General features: G+C 44.5%; 1 protein-coding gene across 3 annotated transcripts in view; it reads right to left on the bottom strand.

Annotated features, from left to right (window-relative positions):
- Positions 1 to 4: 4 nt before the first annotated feature.
- The window catches only part of ARIH2 (ariadne RBR E3 ubiquitin protein ligase 2), a 36,287-nt gene continuing 22,882 nt past the window's right edge, over positions 5 to 13,409 (bottom strand). For all 3 annotated transcript variants that reach the window (XM_032120432.1, XM_032120433.1, XM_032120434.1), the window contains 11 exons: positions 12,793 to 12,940; positions 12,155 to 12,276; positions 11,144 to 11,253; positions 10,199 to 10,316; positions 8,638 to 8,688; positions 8,516 to 8,537; positions 6,865 to 7,016; positions 5,656 to 5,799; positions 5,238 to 5,306; positions 4,227 to 4,310; positions 5 to 3,747 (listed from right to left, as the gene is read on the bottom strand). In XM_032120432.1, the coding sequence (XP_031976323.1) occupies positions 3,676 to 3,747; positions 4,227 to 4,310; positions 5,238 to 5,306; positions 5,656 to 5,799; positions 6,865 to 7,016; positions 8,516 to 8,537; positions 8,638 to 8,688; positions 10,199 to 10,316; positions 11,144 to 11,253; positions 12,155 to 12,276; positions 12,793 to 12,940 (1,092 nt within the window). In that variant the 3' untranslated portion in view covers positions 5 to 3,675. The remainder of the gene's footprint in view (positions 3,748 to 4,226; positions 4,311 to 5,237; positions 5,307 to 5,655; positions 5,800 to 6,864; positions 7,017 to 8,515; positions 8,538 to 8,637; positions 8,689 to 10,198; positions 10,317 to 11,143; positions 11,254 to 12,154; positions 12,277 to 12,792; positions 12,941 to 13,409) is intronic.

Genomic DNA, 13,409 nt, shown 5'->3' with positions numbered 1-13,409 from the left:
CGAAGTTAGAAAGTCACAATTTATTTCAAATAAACCACGGGCACACCTCTGGCAACCGTCTCCCGGGCGGCTTCCACCGCCCATGCCCCTCTCCGGTGCCTGCGAAGAAAAGCGAGGGGTGGAAGCAGTCCTGTGCCCTCCCACACACCTCAACGCTGTCCCACAACCCCAACCAGACCGGGGCTGAGAAAGGAATTCCCAGAACAAGTGCCTCATTTAAAAATAAAGTTCTATTTTTTACCTGCTTAAAAAGTCTAAAATTTAGAGTGCAAGACTATAGTACAGAAACCTCCTGCTGCCCCATCTGCGGGCGGGCACAGTGACTTCGCTGCACAGGGCAGCAGTCATGCAGTTTATATATAGTGTCAGTAGAAAACGTTTTGTTACAGTCTGGGAAGCCTGAGGACGAATAGAGATGAGGCAGCCAATGCACTAACGCAAGCAAAGCCCAAATAAAAGAGTACCAGATGCAAGGATGGAGAGGTGTCAGGCTGGCGCAGGAGCTGGAAACAAGTGCAAAAAAGAAAAAAGAAAGCAAACATTCCACGTCTGTAGCAGTAATGCATCAAAGGGAAACTCGTACCTTAGAATTAATGGCTCCTGAGCCACTTTTTATTACCTACACCTATGTAACCTTGCTAACTCAAAGAGGGCCATGTACTTATTAGAGGGGAAAAAAGTGGCCTTTTCTTTTGGTGTTGAGAACCCCCATTTCCTTCCTGTCACCTGCCTCCTGAGCAGTGTCATTCACCTTACACACAGAGCCAGCAGCCCCTGTGCCCTGCACATTTCGTGTTGAAGTCTATGACTTTCTGCACAACACCAATACAGAAATGGTCCTGCCTGGGGGGCAAGAGCAAGTCCTGTTGTTTTCCCAGAGTATACCAATAGGATCTGTGGGTGTAACGCAGGACTTTCGCCACTTTCAGAAAATAAATATATTCAGAAAATAAAAATAAATGGAACTGTTGACAAAGCTCTAGCTTCAGAAAATTTGAAAGAATTAGTGGGTGCACTGTGCAATCCTTATTACTGTTCCTCAGCCAAGCATCTCAGCAGCCTGTTCAGTAAGCCTGGCCACAGCTATATGGTCTGGCTTGTCTACAAACAAAGATAAATATTTTGTTGGGGCATAGAAAAGGGAGGGAGGGAAGGAGGCTGGGAGGGAGACAAAACCTCATTCTCATTTAGCTCAAAGCTGGACAGTTATGTAACAGAAGTGAAAATTCTTTGGGATTAGGAAACTCCACATACCTGTTCTGCAAAGGGATTAGGTGTCAAGATAGTTATGTTTAGACAAGAACACCAGCTTTTGCCCTAATCAGTACTTTGCACATTACATTTTTAAAGAACAGCTTAAATATTGGTTCTATTCACTGCAAACTGCTGGGTCCCAGCAAACCTTCCCCCCTCCACTATCCCTTCCCGTGGAAGGGGCATGCCAAGACTTAGCCAATCATTTGGGAAGGGAAGGAGAGACTGACCTCTAGGATATATCATGAAGAGGGCACAGAGAGGCTGCTGCTGGGTGCAGAGTAAGGAATGAAGTCAAGAGACAGTGGCTGGAGCAAGGTCAAATCTATCTCTATGGTTCCAGCCTTGAGGGGAGCCAGAACAGGACAGAGCAGGAACACAAGGAGCCATGGCTATGGAGATCTCTTGCACAGCAAGCAGTGCTGCTCCCAGAAACTGCAGACTCCTTCCCTGCCCTGCTCGCTGGCTCCAGCCATCTCTCCACAAGCCTGCCCTATCCTCAGCTGCTTCTGCTGTAACACTCACTCCACGGCCAGCAGCTCCTCGCAGTGCATTCCCCTGTTCCCTGAGGATAGATCCCACACCAGGAGGGAGGAAGGAAAAGGCCTCTCAGTTTGACATTTTCTGCTGTGTACAACAAGCATGGCCACAGGATTAGCTCCTATGACAGCTACTCCTTGTTTAAACCAAGTCATCAGTCTTGATAAAATCTATGAGCCCAATTACACCTGCTGCAAATACCTGGGCCACATGTCTCAGGCACATGAAAGAGGCTCCAACAGCACAGTTAGCTTATTCTGACACACAGGAATTTAGCACTTTTCCCCCCTCCAGTTTAATCTTTATCAAGTGACATTGCATAAGAACAATACAGGGATGCATCAAAGGCAACACTTCCAAATACAGCATGGAAGAGAACCCCGTGAGTTCCCCACAGAGGTGAAAATTTCCTCAGATCAGACTCCAGCTGCACCTTACTGGCTGCAAACAACAAGCTCCTGGTGCAGGTGACACAGATGTCTGTGAAATCCTAATATGTGGCCTGCTTCCTGTAGCAAACAGGCAAGGATCAGCATTTAAGTAACCTTTTTCATGTTAACCCCTACTAAGATGAACTAGGTTTTCATATTTTTATTTTAGTGTATATTTTACATTAGAAAAGAGAATGTTAATAAAAAAGCTCCACATGCTCCTAACAATCAATTTTCTGATAAGTTCCCACCAGCATCAATACTAATATACAAATAAATTAATTTCGCTAGTTAATTTTCTGCCTGGCTTGGTGCAGGCTCTGCACAAGCAGTGCACCAGTATTCAAGTGCCCGTCCACATTGCCAACACCTGCCAGGGAGTGTGTTGTACATAATCTTTCATCCTCATATGTAGTGGTGTTCAGTCTCACTTTGATGAATGAGATCAAATTTTCTCAGCCACGCTACCCAGCAGGCACAAATAAACTTTATCAGGCTGCATGGCACTGTTATAACATGGATTCTTTCACTCTGCAAAAGCCCCAAGCCTTGATTAACAACTGTATGCTACTACTCCCTCATCACTCACTTTGGCAATACAACATCCTCCCACAAAAACAAGTAAAGCAAAAAATCTACATGGAAGACCTAAAATTCATCAAATGCAGAATCTGATTTCTCTCAATTTCTCTCAAACTCAAGGCATATCCCCCAATGCTAACGTGGTCTGGCCCCTGCAATTCCTCTGTTTGCTTTTGTTTGTGTAGCTGGATTTTGCACAGCTGATATACAAGAAAAAGAGATGTCACATGTGATCATACTGAACCAAGGCCACTGCCGGCACTGTCAGGCCAGACACAGCAGCAGCCACCCTTAACACCAGCCACTCTCCTCATGCAACGCCAACGCTGCAATGCCCTGGTTAAAGGAGCATTGGAAAATCGAGCTGAGACATTTTGTAACCTCCTTCAGTAACTAGGAGGATTTTTGGGTCAGAGGAAGGGAGAGGGGGAAAAGCCATTAATTTACAAGCAGATTAAGGAAAAACACTCCACTGCCAATTTATTTTTAAAAAGGGTTGTGTGTTATTCTAAGGTTTGTCTGTATATTTGTACAACCGTTGAAAATTACATGAACTGTAATGATCTAATACTATTAACAGCCATTCAGAAAAAAACTCCCTCCCGTTCTGAAACCATCAAGGGCAGGAGGGAAATGGCCCAGGAAATATGCCAATCTGAGCTCTGGCCTCTAGCCTGGCAGAAACAGAAACAGAACGATAAGAGAACAAACTGGACTAAGAGGTGGTGTTTGCATGTGTCTGACTTGCAAGGGGAGGGGTGGCTTTGTCCTTGGCCGTGTTCTCCCAGAGGCAGTGCCTGCTTATCCCAGTGAAGCTGCCATCACTTCACTCGCTGCTCTCACCCCTGCACTGTCACTTCCTCCTCTCTTATGTGTCATGGAAGTCTTTCAGCAGGGTCCTCCGTCTCTGCTCTGCTATGTGCATCTGATTCTCTAAGTCCTGGTAAAAGAGAAGGTACAAATTGTTAGCACAAGCTCCCTGGAGAAGACCTCATTTTCCTTAGGGAGACACTAAACTCCAGCCTGAGAAGCACCCACCATCACACACTTCATATGCACACTCTGCATTACAAGATCCCAGATCCTCTTCCTTTTTATGTGGCTTCCTCAGCAGTTACCTGACTCCTTCTATGTTTAAAATGCTACACACTTAAGAATCCTGCTTTTCACCAGAAGGCTGCATGCAGTCTCCTCCAGAGTTCTATGGGACTTGTTCCATTTTGCAGGAATCCCTGCAGCCAGCCCTCCCTCCTCTCCCACAAGGCAGTGAGCGCTCTGCTTCTACATCATCTGCTGGCTAAAGGTGGTTTCTGGATCTATTTCTCAGAACCCTCACCTGAGAGCCTTAGTGCTCCTGCAGAAGTGTTAAGCCCAACAAGCAAAATCTGGCCAACAGGCCCAAGCAAGCAGAACACTCACCCCTCTGTCATAGCTGTCTGCTCGCTCCACCTTCCATGAGAGATTTTCAATTTCAGCTTCCAGCTGGGCCTGCTGGTATTCAAACTGCAAAGAGCAAAATTAGAGACATCAACAAGAAACTAGTTTAGTGGAGCAGTTTCATACCACACATTGCACTTGAGGAGCAGACAAATGTGTTCTGCTGACAGCAGAGCTGGCAGAGCAGGTTTGTGTCTCCTCCTTATCCACCTTCACCTAGATGGTGTCACCCCTTCTGGGTGCTTCTTGTGTAAAAACTCCCCGAACTGCATCACACAAAATTAACCTAGTCAGCCTAAAAACACTGCAAGTGACAAATATCTTCTAATTAATTTTATTTTGCCATAAACAGGTCACAAAATGCTCTCATAAGCAGCTCTGCAGGCATAGTGGAGGGGATTGTTAACCACTGCTGAGAGCAGCAACTTGTTCCACTGGCACAGTCAGATCCAGAAGAGAACATCTATCCAAAGCCTTAGAGAACATATGATGCCATGAAGAAAGATTCTGTAACAGGTTTTACAGGACAGCTGAGTCAAAGGAAAATCTCTTCACTGAATTCAAGATTATTTTTGTACTTTTTCAGCCCATGAGATGCACCAAGCCAGCAAGGAACTTACAGCAGGAATAAAAAGCAAAGCTATAACCTGATCCAAGGAAAAGCTGTCCTCCAGCAGCTCTTCACATGAAATATGGCCCACAGCATTGTGATAAATCTTACCAAGAAATAAATGCACACTTCCAGCCTCAAAACATTCTGAATAAATGGCTTGTTAGTGAAAGTGAAGTCCCCTGGGAAAATAATGTACTGTATAAGAGGACAGAGCTGCTGGTTGACTTGAAGAGGGAAGGTGCAAACCCACCTATTTATCCTGTCCTTACCTCAGACTGAGGAGTAATGTTTCAGACACTGCCCAGCTCCGGAATTCAGCCCAGCATGCTGCCACCTATACCCCAAAAAGTTAACAGCAAAAAAAGAACAGAACATCTTACCAGCTTCTTTCTGGGACCAGACTCCATGTAGTAGGCATATGGATATGTGTACTGCAGGGTGTAACGACACTGTCCAAGAGCGGGAGGAAGAGAGAGAGAAAAGGACAGGAGTCTCAGTCTTGGAAGTCAGCACAGTCACATTTATCACTACAGGCTAAGAAGCTACCTCCTGACAACTGGACACTTCCTGGTAGAATTTCCTACACCTTCCTTGGAAGAACTTATGCAGGTCTGTATATTGTGGAGTATAAGTTCACAGAGGTCACTTCCAGATGATTTTTGGTTAGTTCACGTCCTAGACCAGAGGTACTGTCCCACATAACCACAACTCTAAAATTTCCTTCTTTACCTGGTGTTATGAATTTAGCATTCTGGCACGTATTCTCATCTCTCTGCCAAACAAGATACAATTACCCACCTTTGCAAGTAGTTTTGCAGCATTCTGTAGGTATTGCCAGTCTATCCATGTTCCCAAGTTGTTCATAACTCTTTCTTGGATTTTCTCCTGGATTCGTTGGTATGTCTGTGCCTCCAGCTGTAGGCTTTTATTGTGATTCTCCCACTGCAAGGGGTGGGGAGACAGGGAAAGAAAAAAATGGCATGAGAACAGAGTACTACTGCTGTAAAAGCACAAGCTCTAGCAAGCAGAAATTGGAGTGGGGCAGGAGTCCAGCAAGGCAAGACATGCTGTGGGAAAGAGGCAAGGCAGCACCTCCAGTAGCAAGTGGCAGAGGCTGTAGACAACAGACTGACAGCAGCAAGAGCAGGGAGCAAACCCACCTCCTCCGAGTGGGAATGCCCTCTGGTCACACGGGGACCTTGTGCTAACAAGGGGGAGAGTCATGGTGATTCCTCTACTTAAATGATTTCTATAGGAAGGTCAAGAGTTTAAATTAATATTTGACATGGGCTCAGTGAACTCCAACATCCATGTGCACATTGTAAACATGGCTATTTCCCAAAGCCTGTTGGTCTGGAGAGCCAGGAATGAAGACATTTATTTTATGACAGGACTTGGCTCATGCTGTGAAGAATAAATTCATTTTAATGGGGAAACTGAAATGCAGCAGTATTTAACCTCTACCACATTCTCTTCTAGAGATGCTGTTGTAGAGTTGCTCTGCATGGCCAGGTGCATGGAGCCTGCTGTGTGGACAGAGATGCTCTGATGGCAACTTTAAAAAAATGTGATTACATGAAATTTTAGTAAAACCTTGCTACAGCCAATGGAACTTTGAACATGGAAGAGTTTATTTCCTTTTTGTCTGTATAAAGACATACTGCAAGGAACAGAAGTTCCCCAGTCCTGAAAGGAAATCATTGGAACAATATCTATCTACTGCAGCAGCACTCAGCCTGCAGGTACATGGTACAGTGGCACAGGTAATACTGATTTTCTCTGGCACAAGGGAATATAGGAGTGAATACGATTTGCTTTGGGTATGACATCACTGGTATGGATGGGACTTTCAGGGCAGGATTTTGAGTGAAAAACAACAGGGCCTGAAAATCCTGCAGAGATTCTCTTTGGGCAGTTTCTTGCATGGAGATTGCTGGCAATGACCTTTGCACCAGGCAGGGAGCATTAAAAGGCTACAGCAGCTCTGGCCAAGGAGATGTCTCCTACCCTCTCAAAATAGAACAAGTACTTCTTAAGGGCCTCCCTGGCCTGTGCTTGCTGACTCTGGTTTACAATATCAGGATTCTCTTTGTACCGACTGCATTCGTAGTACTCGCTGCCGTGAGTCTTCCAGTCTCCCAGACACATCCAGCAGAAGTCTGCAGAAAACAGCAAAAAACCCACTGTGATGCACAGAAAAAAAACCTCTGAGAAAGAAAAGCTTCAGGAGACAGAGCCCATCTGTTTTCAGATATTTCTGCTAAGCCAAGAAACACACACGTTTTGTATCATCTTGCAAAACAGAACTCAACAGGGAGCCAAAAATACCAGCCTGTCTTGAAGATTTTAATTGCACAGCCTCTCATTCAGCTATGGAAAGTAAACCCTGAAGTTCTGCATCCTGTACACCAAAACCACTGGGCAGAACAGCACTTGCACCTTGCACATAGTTACTTTGGGTTAGAGAAGAGGCTGCAAGTCTCTTTTGTGAGTTACACCCTCCCCACCATGGGCACACTGCCCCATGCAAACCTCTGTCTGAATAAAACACGAACAATCAGATCCAAAAGTGAACTAAATCATGCAAAAGAAAGTCTGCCCTCAGTTCTCTCCAGGAGGCAACTACCCAGGTAACATCAGATGTCAGTGGTTTATGACACTTCAAGTTAGAAGCTGCTGAAACAGGAAGAAGGTGGAGTAAAGAGAGCAATAGTAAAAATAGCAAAACATGGCAATTTTCTGATTTCAGAGCGAGGCTGTGAATGTTCTGCTGGAAAAAGGATGGAGATTAAGTTGCTACAATAAGAATCCCTTCTGTGTTACTTATAATAACGAGACCAAAATCCGTATTTCCTGAGTTCATCAGCCTTCTCGAGTGCTAAGTCACCATGGTATCCTGGCACTTGCCTGCTCCCCCTTGCCACAGAGCTCCATCAAAGCATGTCCAGGGCTGCCGAGAACCCCAAAGCAAAGGAAATGAGAGAGGACAGTCATCTTTAATCATCTTCCCAATAAGGTTCTGATATTACGATTAATTTCTAGTGGTACACTTAACTCAGAGGGCTGAATACAACTATCTCACTCCAAGGCAACAGAAATTAATCCCGCCATGAAAAGATAAATGCAAGAACAGGCCATCATTTTGTAGGGCCACACAACGGGCCAAAGACACCCAGGCTGCTAATTGCACAGGGGTGGACTGAAGTTCAACACCTGCTGTTACATATAACAATTCACAGCTCCTGCAGTTTCCTCTGGGTTGAAGTTCATTATTTCCATGACTAATCAGAAGGACTTCAGCTGATCTGAGTAAATGGCTACGTTTGACAGTATTTTCAGCTGATTACAAATACAATTACATGGAAAGCTCTCCTGTGAGATGGATTCCACTGTTAATATTCTGGAGACTTCTCTATACAATAGACATGTCAGGGGGCATGAGCCAAAGCAGCACTGAATCAGAAGGCAGCTGAGATCACAGCCGTGGGGAAAAAAAGCTATCACACAGAAATGTGTAATTAATATCCTGTTCAGCTTTTAGTAGGGGGAAAATATTTCAGCCCATGTTCACAATTTGTCTTCATATCACAAAAAAAAGAGAAGGGACCATCACCACTGACAAACATTGCAGAGAAAACAGCTTCCAAATCCAACTTACCATGCTTGCATTTGGAACATTGCTGAAAAAGAAGAGACAAGAGGCACTTGGTTAGCAGAAAGTGTGGGAATAAAATTCCACTTAGAACAAGGGAGGTTTGACATGTTCAGGGAATTACTCACCATGTGATTGCAGCCTCCATTCTTTTCAATACAGATATTGCACTTGGGACACTGAGGAAACAGAAGCAATTGTTAGATCCAACTCTAGCAGCCTTCTGAAGAATGACAGCACTTGTGTGGTTATTCCTCTCTGCCTTTTTTCTTTAAAATATGCATTCATGTATGAGACACATCTCATATGAGAATATCAGCATTTATACCCTGCTTCCCACCATCTCCTGACAGCTCCATTTAAAATAAGGTAAAGGCAAAGTCAGGAAGTTGCACTGCAGCACTGGACTGTTTGCTGAAGAAAACAAATTTGTTGTTACTCCTTGTGAAACTCAAGGTCTTGATGAGTTACCACTTTGCAGTTACTCAGGCACAGGGACACAATCAGTTCACTTATGACGGTGTATCACAGCTACTTTGATTACAGATAATTGTCACTGTATTCTGCCTTCAGCAGCCACTAACAAATGACATCTCAGCTACCTGCAGAGACTCTGCCTAACGACAGGAGAGCTGCACACACCCCAACTCCACAGATACCCTGGAGTGTCCAGATATATTTTTTGGGTTGCACAGATACAAAGGAGGAAGTGAGTTTTGCTACTTTGTATAAATTTTCATGCCAGGCAAAATGTATGCCAGGACAATGCTCAATAAAACAGAATCTTATTTCTACAAACAAGCATAGCAGAAACAATACCATCATATGCTGACACCTTCTCCAGAGAAGGAAGGGAACTTGAAATCTCTGGTCCATCCAAGTACCCCCTTTCCTAACACAACTGAAGCTTGCAGCTAATCAGCACTGTCACAATTCCCACTGGCCATGGTAGCACAAATGTAGCTAAGAACTGTTTTGAAGTCGGGCCACAAAATGCCCAAAAGATATTAAAAGTTCCAATCTCAGACTGTTAATTTAGAGGATAAAGATAGTATATTTATACAATAATTCTATAGGTAGGCTTGCATGCACAATATGTAATACTATTTCTTTGTCTTGGGTCTAAATCTACTATAAGTACTCCAATGTCTAATTTACAGACTTCAACTACCCCGTTTTGCAGTCCTTGCCAAATCAAGACTTTCTCCCTCACCCTTCAGTTCACAGTACTGCACAAAGTTGTTCAGGCTTAAACACCACTGGTGCCTTATTTGGTACTGACTTCGCACTTACAACACCCTCTCCTTCCATTTTAAATACATCTCCACTGATCATTTCAAAGTAGCCACAATTCTTTTGCCTGTGGGAGGACAGTGCACTTGGCTGTCAAAGACATTCACACCAGGTCTGGAACAAGGACCACCAGGTCCTTACTGCAGGAGGGCAGCTGAGCTTCCCACACAAAGCATTCCCAAGGCATTCAGTTGAGTTTTATCACTGCCATAGGGACATAATTCGTTCACATATGACAATAGCTCCTGACAGAAGTTTCTTGACAGTCCCTAGGGAGCTGTGAGAATTTGCAGTCTGTGACAAAGAAGGACACAATGCTACATGTGTAGAGAATTACATTCTGCTTTTCAGGCAGGGCTAGAGAACAAGAAATAACATGCAGGTGCCTGTCCTTACATCTTTAGTGTGAGCACTAATGTAGTTGGCTGTTTCAGAGTCATCTGCACACTTGGTGAGCCATTTCCGAATGGTAGCGCAGTCTGTGGGCGCATGGTACATCTGCCGACACTTAAAGCTTAATAGGGGAGAGAAAAAAAGAAAAAGACATATCAATTTCCAAGGAAATGACTCAAGGATTGAGGTTTTTCTGATCAAAATCTGGGGGGCCCAGTAAGGGATGCAAATGCTCTTGTGTATTACTAGAGCGCGAAGACCAAGACTGAACTACAATTCCCCCTCTCTTGTGTAAAAGCCAGAGTCAGAATGAAAGTGAACCCAGGCCTGACAAACCATGTGTCGGAGGGCTGACATGTCCCTTCCTAGAGCCCACCTATGTCTCCTCTAACGTGACCGCAGAGTTCTGGGGCAGACCAGTCACTTAAAAGTAGCCTGACTCCAGTGGCAGATATCAGGCACCTCAATTAGCACGACTTGACAGCCCTAGCTCAGTAAGGGCGATTTGCATGGAGATACCAGAAAGCTGGGTCTTTAAACTGGGAGTCAAATGTTTTTAATAAACTTGAAAACTCAATACCAGCAGATAGCAAGGAGGACTCCATGTTTACTACCAGAATCTGTACCAATCACTGTGTCTGTGGGAAAATTTTTAACCTAGCCAAAATGTGAGAATGGTAGATCTGTAACCCCTTAATTACTCAAGCTCTGCATTCCCTGATTGTCAGAACACCCAAGTTCCCAGGAGTTTAGGGAGCAAGGGGACATCTGACCACATGCAGAAGTCAGATCACAAGTGTCCAATTACTCAGGCTAACTCAAGTTACAAACAACTCTAGCAAAGCATTTCAGATACTTCTACACACTGAAACTGTTGGCAAGCAAAGGGAGTGACTTTGAGAACAGCACACACTTTCCCTGTGATCTGTAACCTTCTCTGTTTCTTACCAGAAGACCTCATTGCAACGATTGCACTGCACTCGCCGGGCTTTTGGCTCTTGTACCTGTATGACCATAGGGCAATCTGCACCAGGACACAGCTGCAGCTGGTAATGGCTCTGTGGACACACCAAGGGAGTAAGATCAGCAGTGGGTACAGAAGAGCATTATCTGTTCAACTTTAACCACTCCTATACTCAAAAACATACAAGGCAGTTATTTAGTATTAAAAAAGAGTGGAAAGTGTCACCAGGTCTTGGCTACCAGAGCAGATCCTGCATTTCCTAATACGGAAGAGATTTCTTATTTACTCACAGCTTTTCTAGAACAGGGAATTCAAATGGATGTCTACAGACTAAGTCAGCACAACAAACAAAACCCCACAAAGACACTAAACAAATTATTTTACTCCATTTGAGCTCTTTCTCCATCTTCTCCTTATGTCCCAGAAGCTATTCAGCTGCTCTCCTGTGGTGGCCATTCCTTCCCAATGGGTCTCTTATCGAGAAGAGGTGACACCATGCTTTCACACTGCTTTGCTGCTTTTTGAGTGTTCCCTGTCTGTTCCCAGTTACCAGAATACTCTTGCATATTTAACTTTAACAACTGCTGCTTTAATTTCAAAAAAGCTCATACAAAATGTACTTGAGCAAGCCAATTCAGTTGGGCTACCCTAAGCTGAGGGACCTATTTTTCTGAACCTAAAAATATTTATGTAAGAAAAAGAAGGACTCGAATAATCAGATTGAAGTTTTGAAATTCTCAGCTGCACCAATGAGAATTCTGAAGCACCAGCCAAGGAGTTAGTGGATGACCTTACAGCAGAATTTACTTTGGCAACCTGCTAGAGCATTTTGTCAGCAAGGCTGTCCTACAGAAGCAGCCACATCATGCCTATTGAGGACAATTTTGCTGCAGTTACTGCAGTTCTAATCAAAAATGCAAGACACTTCAAACAAAATTTCTGCAAGTCATTTGTGACTTGACCCAGGGTATTTTAAAACTGAAAAAATCTACTACCTCCACATAGTCCCTGAAGAGGTAGCGCCTGTATTTGTCTTTCAGCTCTTCACTAGGCAGCAATGAAAACACAAAGTCTTCTGGTGTCCGGAGTAGACAGTCCTGAGCCATGCAGGACACCCCTGAGAAGAGAAAGCAACATCTTAGCACAGTGCAGCTTATACTAAGGGGTGAATGCACAGAGGGTATTCAGCACGTTTTCCTCGCTACCATCTGTTGTTGTGGCAAGAGGGATACAACTGTGAAACAAATCAGGGCTGCTGAAAAGCTGAAGCCCAACTGTCTTCACCAAAAGATGACAGGGCACATGTGTATCCAGGACCAGTGAGTGCTTCAACCAGTATTCACAAGGTCAGATACTCAAATTAGAATATTACATGTTACTGCCATGCCAGCATGAAAGACAGGCTAGGAAAAGCCCAAAGCAACTCTGGCAACTACTGGCTTCTCCCCAACACAAAGGGAACAGATGTTTGCATCCACAAGCACTCCAGGGGCATTGCAACAGTACATCATCACAGATGCAAATTCAATTCAACAGATTTGCAGTTTCTAACTTGTTACAGTCATGGTCTTGACTCATCAGAATGGCCAGTGAGGCAAACACAGACTCAGCACTGCATCCACCTTGAACTCACCAACTCCAACACCATCCTTGACGAGCACTGTACAGTGCTGCTCCCAGCAGCTGCGACAGAACTGGTGCTGACAAGCCAGAGAGAGCAAGTTCTCCTTCCGGACAAACTGCATGCACACTGCGCAGTGGTGGGAGGAATGTACCATTGCCTGGGAGAGAGACAAACCAGCAGTAGAGTGAAAGCAGCCCAGATCTCCCAGAGCATTTCCAGCTCATCCATAGATCCATACATCACCCTCATTGTGACAATGGTCTCCAGGGAGCTCCAGGCCCCAACAGGTCCATAAGCAGCTGGTGTGCTAAGGTGCTGCACTGCCCCCGAAGAGTCAGTCCTTCTCAAGAACCTCTAATCTCACAGAGCACAACAAGTTGACTGTCACTGAAGAGTTTCTGCCTCTCCTCTAGTGCTGCCCAAAACTCACCTTTACTTTTCTCATTCTTACTCTTTCCTTGTTTGAAATACATCATTGTGTTAGTCCTTCCCTGGATTTACTAATATTCTTTGTTAGCTAGGCCAGACTATCTCCACAGGCTCTGGAGAGCAGCTGTCACTGCAAGCAGATTTAGCAATGCCCTTTTACCAGACAGTAATTTTGGGTAATGGAAGATGCAATTGTA

Source organism: Corvus moneduloides, chromosome 11, assembly GCF_009650955.1.
Source record: "Corvus moneduloides isolate bCorMon1 chromosome 11, bCorMon1.pri, whole genome shotgun sequence".
Taxonomy (NCBI): domain Eukaryota; kingdom Metazoa; phylum Chordata; class Aves; order Passeriformes; family Corvidae; genus Corvus; species Corvus moneduloides.
This window is presented reverse-complemented; position numbering and strand designations above follow the sequence as displayed.